This window comes from Nomascus leucogenys, chromosome X, assembly GCF_006542625.1.
Source record: "Nomascus leucogenys isolate Asia chromosome X, Asia_NLE_v1, whole genome shotgun sequence".
Lineage (NCBI taxonomy): Eukaryota > Metazoa > Chordata > Mammalia > Primates > Hylobatidae > Nomascus > Nomascus leucogenys.
In genome coordinates, this window is record NC_044406.1 from 49794649 (window position 1) to 49807112 (window position 12464).

Sequence of the window (12464 nt, forward strand, 5' to 3'; positions counted from 1 at the left end):
GGAGTGACCCGATTTTCCAGGTGCTGTCTGTCAACCCTTTCTTTGACTAGGAAAGGGAACTCCCTGACCCCTTGCGCTTCCCGAGTGAGACAGTGCCTCGCCCTGCTTCGTCTCGGCTCGCGCATGGTGCACTAAACCGGCTGTCCTGCACCCACTGTTTGGCACTCCCTAGTGAGATGAACCCGGTACCTCAGATGGAAATACAGAGATCACCCATCTCCTGCGTCGCTCACGCTGGGAGCTGTAGACCGGAGCTGTTCCTATTCGGCCATCTTGGCTCCACCACCTATTACATTATTTTAAAGCAGATCTCAGCTCAGCTCACTTGAGCTCAGGAGCTCAAGACCAGCCTGGGCAACACAGGGAGACCTAGTCTCTACAAAAAGTACAAAAATTAGCCAACTGTGGTGGCACACACTTGTAATTTCAGCTACTTGGAAGGCTGAGGTGGCAGGATTACCTAAGCCTGGGAGGTCAAGGCTGCAATGAGCCATGATCACACCACTGCACTTCAGCCTGGGCAGCAGAGCGAGACCCTGTCTTCCCAAAAAAAATAATAATAATAAATAAAAAATATATAGATTTCAAAAAACTTATTTCATCACCCTGGTGGTTCTTTTTTGAGACAGAGTCTTGCTCTGTCACCCAGGCTGGAGTGCAGTGGCACGATCCTGGCTCACTGCAACTTCCCCCTCCCAAGTTAAGGTGATTCTCGTGACTCAGCCTCCCAAGTAGCTGGGATTACAGGCGCATGCGCCATGACACCCAGCTAACTTTTGTATTTTTAGTAGAGACGGGGGTTTCACCATGTTGGCCAAGCTGGTCTCAAACTCCTGGCCTCAAGTGATCCACCTGCCTCGGCCTCCCAAAGTGCTGGAATTACAGCTGTGAGCCACCACGCCTGGCCTCATTTCATCACCCTAATGGTTCTGAGCAAAAGAACCATTAACAAAATTCTTGATCTCTATGGATATCTTAAAGAAAAGTTTGATGACACCTTTTAAATGCAGTACTTTTTTTTTGTTTTTTTATCTCCAGCACTTGCAAATGTGAGACCATTAAATATAGTACATTTAAATTGTCATAGTTTATAAACTGCTACTGGTCTTAAGTGATTTTAATTTGACTTTTATATTATCATTTGCTAGATTATTTGATCTTTTAAAGTAGCTATTAGAAAATACTGTTTCACTGGAGTATATGCTAACACTTAACCTCAATTAACTTCTTTATAAAGGGCAAAAATATATTTCCCAAACCATATATAAGAAGTGTAATGTCATATCATTATTACAGGTAACCAGTTAGTATATACACAGCAAGATTCTAAGCTGCTATAGGTTTGGTATTCAAATAAGTAAGATTGTTTTATAGCCTTATAGCCTTATTTTGTTCCCCCTTATAGACTCAATCTCCCGAATTTGTTTTAGCTACTCTTCTCAGCTGAAGGAATAGAAAATCCTGTATTGGACTGTCTTGTAAAACGGACAAGGGAGTATCCTTCTAAACCTCTACGCATTTCAGAAATCTTACCACCCCTTTCAGATGATTTCTCAACCACTTTGTCAAGGAAAAATTATTCAGACTTTAAAGAGCACATTCGCTCCAGGATAGGGAGAGGAAACAAGTCTACCCAAGCCCTGTCTAATCACTTACCTCATTTCAAACTGGTCAGTTGACCACAATTTCACTAGGATGAAAAGTGTGGGATTTCATCCCTCCCAAAGTGTGGGATTACAGACGTGAGCCACTGTGCCCGGCTGGATAATCATAATTAAACAGCCTCATGGCATTAGTCTTAATGGGATTTGACAAGCAGAAGTGGCTACTATTTGAAATTCTGCCTGTTGGGGGGAAAAATGAAGCACACTTCAATTTTAAGGGCTATCCCCAACATAAAGACACTTTTCACTCCCCATCTTCAAGTACGAAGTCTCACATTAGTCAGAGCTAATGCTAGCCCTTGCTCAAATTGTAATGATTCATTTATACTGCAATGCAAGTACTGCAGTTTCATTTGGCTTTAAAATGTCGTGGAGTTTATTCTTCATCTTTCTTCCTTAGAAGGTGATGTAGGTCTCTGCCTGTTAAAGCCATGGCTTTGCTTGAAGTTCCTGGCACTGGGTAGCTCACATAAGCTCACCCCATCAGTAAACCTGTTGATGTTGAACAAGGAATGAGACCCTACTCTGTCTCTGTCTCCTTTCCCCACTTGCCTTCTCAACCTCATGTGCTAAGCACTCTGGTTTTTTTTTTTTATGATTCTGGGTCTCAGACATATCCCTTTTCCCAGGAGCCTTCTAGCACTTGGCTCACAGATCCACAGCCTTTCTCATAAGTCCTGTGTCTTTTGAACAATTCATAATTATTTTTGTTTGATTTTAATCAATATACCATGTGGCTTAGTTGTCTCATCTCTAAAAGAGACAAAAGTAACTTCACTGAGGACAATATTCAAGCAAATCTGTTATTCTGTGGGACCTACGGTAGTAGAATACTTTTTCCTAAACACTGAAATTGATATGCAGTGACCAAAATATCCTATTAATAACTTTGCATAGTTCACAATTATTGCTAACCTTGATTTTTAAAAACATATCTTAAAAATATTTCTTTAAAAATTTTAAGTTTTATTTTAGTTCTTTCTGGATCGATGTATTCTAGTCTCCCTAGCTAAGGATCTAAAGATAGAAACTGGAATAATGAACATTCTAGTCTTCAATTATTGAAAATATTATCACTTACATAACAAGAATATGGGTATGGAATATTTACTAACACAAATTCTTATGTAGTAAAGAACAACAGAAGAATTGCATTTGTCCTTTTCTTCCTTAGAATGCAAGCCTTTAGAATCAAATTTCTGTTCTTTGCTTTCAGAATTTTATTCACATTGAAGCAGTATGGGAATATTAAATAATAGTGAATGTTAATGTCTCATTTAAGGTAACTATGTAGTTTTCCTTTCCTCCTCCTCAGATGAATCCAAGGCAGTGGAGCCATATCTCTGAAAGTGCCAAAGACCTAGTACGTCGCATGCTGATGCTGGATCCAGCTGAAAGGATCACTGTTTATGAAGCACTGAATCACCCATGGCTTAAGGTACATGAGCATTTACAGGTCACCTTCTACACTTTGAACATTTCCAGTGACCAGAATGCATTGCTCTATGAGATGGTCCTTTTTACCTTTTCTTTTTTCTGAGCAGTTTTCATTAGTTTTTTTTCATCTTGTTTGCTGTTTCTGCACATCATCTGTGAACATCTGAATAGAAGACATACCATTTGAGTGTCATGCAGCTATCAGAGGGTAAAAAACAGGATTAAGACAGAATACATCAGGGGAAGGCCTCTTTGTTCTCTGCCAACATGTATTCCAAAGATATGCAACATCAACAACTGAAGTAATACCATGTTATAATAAATTAACTATCTTTATTTTGGGTGTGACTGTGTGCTTTATAGCATTAACTATTTTTCAGTACATACTAGGTATAAATTTACTGTCTTAGGAAAACGGCAGGTTTTTTTTTTTTTTTTTTTTTTTTAGACAAGGTCTGACAACATTGCCCAGGCTGGAGTACAGTGGCACCATCTCTCCTCACTGTAACCTCTGCTCCTGGGCTCAATCGATCCTCCCACTTTAACCTCCCCAGTAGCTGGGACCACAGGCATGCAGTACCACACCTGGCTAATTTTTGTATTTTTTGTAGAGACGGGGGTTTCACCATGTTGCCCAGGCTTGTCTCAAACTCCTGGACTCAAGCGATCTGCCTGCCTCAGCCTCCCAAAGTGCTGGGATTACAGGCATGAGCCTCTGCACCCAGCCAAAAGGCAGATTTTAAAAGTTCATTTTATATCCCATCTTGCCAGTGAGTATTAAGGAAAATTATAACTTGGGACAGCAGCGAAACAGTACTTTTTGATTAAAATATTATACAGCCCAATAATTCCAGGCAATTTTCACTTTACAGGTTAAAAAAACTAATGCTTGGAGAGGTTAAGAATTTGCGCCAAGTTGGCCGGGTGTGGTGGCTCACGCCTGTAATCTCAGCACTTTGGGAGGCCAAGGCGGGTGGATCACAAGGTCAGGAGTTTGAGACCAGCCTGGCCAATATGGTGAAAGCCCATCTCTACTAAAAATACAAAAATTAGCGTAGCATGGTGGCGGGCGCCTGTAGCACCAGCTACTCAGGAGGCTGAAGCAGGAGAATAGCTTGAACCTGGGAGGCGGAGGTTGCAGTGAGCCAAGATCATGCCACTATACTCCAGCCCGGGTGACAGAGCGAGACTCCGTCTCCCAAAAAAAAAAAAAAGAATTTGCACCAAGTCACAGAAGTTGTCAGTGGTGGAACCAGGATTCTAATTCAGCCTGCCACTACCCTTTGATTTGTACACTAGATCCTATCCCTTTTTATTTGACCACATTGACCCAACTTCCTCCCTTCCTGCATCATCAGAGTTCTCTCTCTGTTGGATCTCACATGCTATAGGTTATTTGTATTATACACACACTTATATAGACATATACCTTCTCCTGACCCTACAACCCCTTCTAGCTTTTGCCCCTATTCTTTGCTTCCCTTGACAGCAGTTCCTGAAAAGAGTTGTATAGACTACTCACATTGTCCAATTTCCCATTCCTTTCCCATGAACCTAGTCTAGTCAATATCACAATCTTATTTATTCCACTAAAACAGCTCTGGTCAAGTCACTACTGACCTTCATGTTGCTAAGTCCAGTGTTCAAATCTCAGGGCTTATTCTTGGCCTGTCAACAACATTTGACATCCATCCTTCTGAAACACTGTCTTCTCTGGGCTTCTGGAACACCTGCTCTCTTGGTTGTCCTTCTATCTCTCTGGCTGCTCTTTCTCAGATCCTGCTGATTCTTCCTCATCTCCCCTCTCCCACCTCTTCACACTGGAATGCCGTAGGCCTCCATCCTTGCTCCTCCTCTTTTTCTCTATTGAAGCTGAAAAAACTCAAACTGCTCTCACACCACACAGCAACAATCAATACAGAAGACTTCTGTGACCAGAAGTGTGGAGATTTCTTCCCACCAACAAGCAATCAATCAACTCTGCAGCAGACTGCAGCTGGGTGTCCTCCCAACTAAATTCAAACACTATCTACCTGGAGATAGCATCAGATCCCACAGATTGAGGGCTCAGTCCCACAACTCTCACCTCTTCAGACACCAGTCATAAGTCCAGGCCACTGAAACTTCTGCCAACCAACTACAAATTGGGGACACCACAGCCTCTTCCTCTTTGGGGTTGGTTAATTTGCTACAGCAGCTCACAGAATTCAGGGAAACATTTACTTATGTTTACCGGTTTGTTACAAGGGATATTACAAAGAATATAGATAAAGAGATGCACAGGACAAGTTATAGGAGAGGAGGGGAGCAGAGCTTCCATACCCTCCCCAGGCACAACACCTTCCAGGAACCTCCATGTGTACAGCTATTCAAAAGCTCCCCAAATCCTGTCCTTTTGGGGTTTTATGGAGGCTTTATTACTATAGGTGTGATTGATTAAACCATCAGCCATTGGTGATCAACTTAACCTTTGATACCTCTCCCCTCCCCAGAGATTGAGGGGTGGGGCTGAAAGTCCCAACCCTCTAATCCTGCCTGGGTCTTTGTGACCCCATCCTGAAGCTGCCTAGAGGCTGCCAGCCATCAGACATCTTTGGCGTTTCTAAGGATTTTAGGAGTTGTATGCCAGGAAATGAGCTAGAGGACCAAATATATATTTCACAGTATACCTCTGGTCTTCGAACCTAGATTCCTTACATTAAAAGAATATAGGCCAATGTGGTGAAACCCCATCTCTACTAAAAATATAAAAATTAGCTGGGTGTGGTGGCGGGTGCCTGTAATCCCAACTACTTGGGAGGCTGAGGCAGGAGAATCACTTGGTTGCAGTGAGCCAAGATCACGCCGTTGCACTCCAGCCTGGGCTACAAGAGCGAAACTCTGTCTCAAACAAACAAAAAAGAAATATAAAAGAATATGTAACTCAAAAGACACTGCCACATTACTAGAATCTCATTCAGGCATTGATAATTAGTTCAGTCCATCATCATCATGTATGAATAGGTCTCCCAGTGTGAGGCCACTCAGGTTTGCAGGCTTTCCATTGATCTTGCCAGGTTCTAAAAGCAGGAATGGTCTTGGTTTCACCGTTTCAGACACCTGATATAATTGAGCTAAGAAACAGTGTCCTTTCTTGCTCTGAGTCTCTTTCTAACACATTTATTTATTCCTTTATTCTAGCTGTTAATTTTTTCCTCACTTTATTAATAACCTTTGGAAGAAACATTAGAATCAACATGGTGCTGGTCTAGATGGCAGACAGCAATATTAGTCTAGTAATTACCTCCTCCTCAGTCCACTCCCATGCAGGGAGACTAAGGTTACATAGGTGCCAATTTAGTGGACCGTTTTTACCACCAGGCAATATAGCTGCATTCACAATTAACCTGTTTTGCACAACCCACCCCCATCAGGTCCTTAGGAATTCTGACACAAGGTTTAAAAACATAGTTACAATTTCTTGTTTAGGAATCATCCCTGGTTCTAACACTGGTAGCTATGGCTCTGGTCCTAGAACCATTGCATAGGGAGGGGCGGGGGGAGTTTAGGTGATATGGGAAAGAAGGAAAGAAAAAAAGTAGAGTCATTATATCAGCATACTCCCCTCTTGTCAAGAATTGCATAGTCATAACAGCATCCTCTGCCACCCCCTCTTCCCCAGATCAATCAGAAAAACAAAAGAATATCTAGTGGGGACACTCCTTTAGCCCCACTCATGTTGAGTGTTGAGTACACACTGGTAAAGGCAAGTAAGCCAGCCCTTCCTGCTTTCGTCTCCCCGTTTTAGACAACCAATGTTTTCATTGCCCATTTTAGTCTCTATCAAACTATTACTCTGAGAAGAATATCTCTGCCCACTGCTGGAACATTATGGGCTGTACCATGTGTTCTTTGGCCTGAAGAACTGGTGTTCAGCTCTCCAAATCTGTGCAATATCTTCTGTTCTGGCTTTTTTATGGTATTCTCATCATTCACATCTTTGACCGGGCAAGCAAAGCCCAGTCCAGAATCAGTGTCTACTCCTGTCAAAACCCATCTGTGGCCTCCCAGGGTTACCAGCATCAGCCTCACTTGCCAGCTTGTTCAGGGCTTTCCCACCAGGGAAATCTGCCCCACAGCCATGGGCAGTGTCTGTCTCTTTTGCTGGCAGACAGAACAGTTCTTATTGGCATTTTGTGCCTGAGATGGTACAAAAGAAACCTGTCTAGATGCAGCCCATCTCTGCACTGTTGCAGTAGTCGTTTATCCACTCATTTGATGGACCCAGGTGGCCACCTCGAGGGAGCACACAGGGTTCTCTGCATGTCAATGTCAATCATTTTCCAAACCCAGAAAGAGGCTCTTCTGATGGGCATCAACATATTCTACTTATTGCACCCCTCAAATTTCCATAGGGCCATTCTCCGTATGGGCATCCCTTTAATAAATAGGCCAGGTTTCCACTGCCCTTCTGCCTGACCATGTGACCAGGCCACTGGTGACTGTCCATGAGTCAGTAAAAAACCAAACACGGGAGCTTTTGTTATTGTTCATTTCTTCAGAATGCAATTCAACCGCCAAGCTAACGTGATCTTACCTTCTTTGATCAAGAGTGGCATCCTTCCAAACGGGATGCTGTCGGTTCACCTTGGAACTGTCATCCACACACCAAGCAGCTCTTTGTTGGTCAGTTGAGAGCTGTTCATGGGGCCCTGTCCAAGTGTCAGTAGAATCCCACAGTTCCTCACACAGTTCCAGAGTCAGTCCTCAGGGAAAAGAGGCTCCCTGCTTGAGAATGTTTACTCCTTGCACTTCCTGGAGAGGATGCTCCTGTATAAACCATTTCCATTTTATTACGAACTATTCTGGGCGCTGCCATCCCCATTTGAATGTTTCTCTGACATCATGTGAGAAAGCATGGGTATTTCAGGTGTCAAGATCATTTTATGTCCTTCAATCATAGGGATAGTTTCAGTTAATGTCCCATAGCAAGGTAGTAAATGCCCCGAAGTGGAAATTCTCTAGTGCAAAGTCCTAGTAATTGTCACTGGGAGATGCTCACAGACTTTGGCCATAAGCCCCAGTAAACACCCTGCAAAGGGCAAGCAGATGGAGAATTTGTCCCTACCAGCACTCCAGCTTCTCAACTCCACACTGTGTGAGCTCAAGCAATCTTACTGGTGCCTAGTTAGCATGTCCAATTAATATTTCTCGAAGTGCAGATTTACATTTCTTCTGTTTTACAATACTGAGTAGGGGAAGTGTTCTCTACCCAGTCATAATTATCCAGTTCCATAAAACATTTAGGTAAAGGAGACATAACTTATTTATGTATATCCTGTTTAAACATTCCAAATCTCATACTCCTATCAACCCTTACTTTTACCCTTTTCTTGTTAAAAAAAAAAAAAAAAAGACGTTGAGTCCCCAACAGCAAGTTGAGCCGAGGGACCTTGCCCCTTTTGTCAGTCTTTGTATTGATTAACCTGCCTCAACATTACCCCAAGTAATTGTTGGTCAGCTTTCTCACTGTAATCTCTGCCTTCTGACTTTTTCAATTTCTCCAAACTGGGGTGAATACAGCAAACCTGTTTGGAATCCCTTAACATTGGGAGAACAGCAGAAGCTCCCTACCAACCTTTGATAGGATTATATTGAGATCTTTGTTTTAACCCCATCGATTTCCACTTTATTCATCTCATTTCTTTTTATTTCTTTTTTATTTTTTTGAGACAGAGTCTTGCCCTGTCACCCAGGCTGGAGTGCAGTGGCGCAATCTCAGCTCACTGCAACCTCCGCCTCCCAGGTTCAAGCAATTCTCCTGCCTCAGCTTCCCAAGTAGCTGGGATTACAGGTGCCCACCACCATGCCTGGCTAATTTTTTGTATTTTTAGTAGAGAGGGGATTTCACCATGTTTGCCAGGATGGTCTCAAACTCCTGAGCTCAGGTGATCCACCCGCCTCGGCCTCCCAAAGTGCTGGGATTACAGGTGTGAGCCACAGCATCCGGCCCTATTCTTCCCATTTCTTATTATCCCTCTAAAGATTCCACCCTGCTGGGGTGAGTCCCATGATTCTCCTCTTTCTTTTTTCTCTTAGTTTCACCCCATCAGTGTTTTCTTCATTCACCTTCTTTCTTAACCATTTAAACTTTCCACCTTCCTGGGATGAGTCCTGCAACTCTCCCCTCTGCCTTTCCCCAGTCTTTTGTTAATTACGCTCATGTTTTCATTGGTGCCCATACAAAAGAGGCTCCCTTAGCCATAGCATTTACTACAACCAGAGTAATGGATGTATTCAGTGAGTGAATATCTCAGTCATCATAAAGCCAGTCCCACATGGCCTGCATAGGAACCAAATGAGCTGCTTCAACTGGGGTACTCCACTTGGCATTGATAGGTAGAGTTGGACAGTCTCTACCTTCTCAGGGTGTACAGACCTTACAGTGGCTTTTATTCCATTCACTAGGCTGACTGTTCCCTCAGGAATAACTTCCTGTGTGTCTGGATCACATTATACCCATTGTGATTGTTCAATAGTGAGCTGTGGGTCCTGTATCAACCCAAACATGCCTGTCCACTCTGCAGCATTTAAAAGAAAGTACCCTAAATGAGTTACTCTCACAATCCATTTCAGTAAAGGATTTTCAGTAAACTGATGATACCAATTTATGAAATGAGACAATTTCTTCACACTGTACCCTCTGGTTTCAATAGTTTCTTGGTTTTGCCCTTCCCTCACATCAACTACCTTCGTCGTAACCACAGGTCGTAGAGGTACTGTCATCCCTGTATAATTTTTCCTTTGGGGGTCAGCTTGAAGGCTAGTGGCCTGGGCTCAGATAGACTGAAATCTGAGCTTGGTCTAGCATCAAGGCCTCATCCACCATTTGTTTCATTTCCATTCAGCTATTACAGACAACCACCACCAAGGGATTGAATATTTCACCTTTTTCTTACTAGTTTGCATATCCTTATGCATCCAGTGAACCAACTCCCTGAGTTGGATCCATCTCTAAATTCCACTGGTAACTTTTACCTTTAGTAATTGATTGTGGCACAGATGCAGCTCCAAACCATGGAAGACCACTTAGTCTACCCAGGAATCAAAGGTTCCTCATCTCCCACCCTTTCATTCTTTCTCTTCCCAAACCACATATTTCTGTGAGCCAGGGCCGTTCTAGCAAACCCTACTTCACTGACACTAACTGAAGGTAGAAAATCTCAGAACTGTTTTCTTCTGCTCTCGTACCACACAACAACAACAATCAACACACAAGACTTCTTTCACCAAATGTGTGGGGATTTCTCCCCATTTAGAAGCAAGTAATCAGCCCTGCTGCTGGGTATTCTCTAATTCTTTTCTGACACTATAGTATCACATCCCACAGTTTGAGGGCTTGGTCCCCAAGGCCTCCCCTTCCCACCCTTTCAGACACCAGTCACAAGTCCAGGCCTCCAGAATGTCAGACTGACTGGCTACAAATCAGAGATCCTACACCTGCGCTTTGGGTTCCATTAATTTGTTAGATCAGCTCACAGAAGTCAGGGAAACACTTTTACCATTGTGTTATAAAGAAAGTTACAAAGGATACAGATGAAGAGCTGTATTGATGGAGGTATAGGGGTGAAGTGGGAAGCTTCCATGCCTTCTGTGGATGCACCACCCTCCAGGAACCTCCGGGTGCAGCTATCCGGAAACTCCCTGAACCCTGTCCTTTTGGGTTTCTATGGAGGCTTCATTACCATTGGCCATTGGAGGTCAACTCAACCTTCAGCCCCTCTCCCCTCCCTGGAGGTTGGGGGTGAGGCCAAAAGTCCCAACCCTCTCATCCCTCCTTGGTCTTTCCTGTGACCACCCCTCATCCTGCAATTGCCTAGGGGCTGCCAGCCATCAGTCAGTTATTGGCATACAAAAAGATAGCCCTTACGCCATTCTAAGGATTTTAGGAATTGTATTCCAGGAAACGGAGTTGTAGACCAAATATATATTTCAAAATATCACGTCCATCTACACTCCGGCCCTTGGAGAGCTCATCTAGTTTTGATGGCTTTAAATGCTATCTGTACAACAATGACTCCTGAATCCAGGCCTCTTCCCCTAGGTATTATTTCTTTATTCTCTATACAGTTTGGCTTCCTGACACTTGACTCGCGTCACCCCTTCCTACTCTCCCTTCTTACTCCATTCCCATCATATCGGCCTCCTTGCTGTTCTTCAGACTGCAGGCACATTTCACCTCAGCACCTTTATATGACCCTTCCCTAGAATACTCTTCCCTCAGATATCATGGCTTGTTCCCTCACCATCTTCAGGTCTTTGCTTAGGTATCAGCTTCTTAGTAAGACCTTCCCTGACCACCCTATTTAAAATGTGGGAGAAAGAATGCCACCAGTATTCCCTATCCCCCTTCCCCTCCCTTATTTTTCTCCATAGCATCTGTCACCCTAAGACATACCTATATGTTACTTATATGTGTATTGTCTGTCTACGTCATAAAATATAAGCTGCGTAAGTCTAGGGATTTTTGGCTCTTGGTTCACTTCTGTCTAGCACCTAGAATGTATCTGGCATGCAGTAGGTGCTCAATGAATATTAATGATTTAATCAATGAATGAATGTTTGTTGTATTATACCATGCTACTTTGTCAGATTATGCAAAACAATAAAATATTTAAAAAGTAGGTTAATAATGTATCTTAAGGCGATAACATGGAATAGTATTACAGGACAATTTTGAGATTTCAGTGGATCTTGATTCTCCTTAAGAATATTACTTCTCAGCCTGGGCAACATAGGGAAATCCCGTCTCTACAAAAATAAAAATAAAAAATTAGCCAAGCGTGGTAGTGCGCACCTGTAGTCCCAGTGACTCAGGAGCCTGAGGTGGGAGGACTGCTACTTCAAAAATATGCATTCACCCCTCTGATACTCAGTGCTAGTTATTCCTGATTTCCCCCAGAAAAGAGTAGTGAACAATTTTTAGATACTTTCTTTGTTTTGTTTTGTTTTGTTTTTTGTTTGTTTGTTTTGCCCTCCCAGATATATAATGAACAGTTTAGAGGTAATTCCTATTTCTCCTTTACTTTTCTCACTTTCTCCATAATGGGGATCTTTTGTTCATTCAAAGCTGGTTTAAATGCCAAATAACAATGAAAATGGCAGCCATTTTAGTCATTTTTCAAATCTCTTAGAAGATAGTTTAACATTATACCGTACCTACTTACAGTGCTTTCAAAGCTTATCTTGGCTAATACCATATTTATTTTTGGAAACCTTTGTTCCTGCCAATGATTATAGTTCTCGCTCTAAGTAATTTGAGCTTAACACATAATAAATTTCTAGCACAAGAAAGACAAAAAATGTCAGTAACTTAAATGAAAA

The 12464-nt window shown here is 42.6% G+C and overlaps 1 protein-coding gene across 11 annotated transcripts in view; it reads left to right on the forward strand.

Annotated features, from left to right (window-relative positions):
* CASK (calcium/calmodulin dependent serine protein kinase) overlaps nt 1-12464 on the forward strand; it is a 429188-nt gene that overhangs the window by 284992 nt on the left and 131732 nt on the right. For all 11 annotated transcript variants that reach the window (XM_030806416.1, XM_030806425.1, XM_030806420.1 and 8 more), the window contains exon 8: nt 2980-3102. In XM_030806416.1, coding sequence (XP_030662276.1) covers nt 2980-3102 — 123 coding nt within the window. The remainder of the gene's footprint in view (nt 1-2979; nt 3103-12464) is intronic.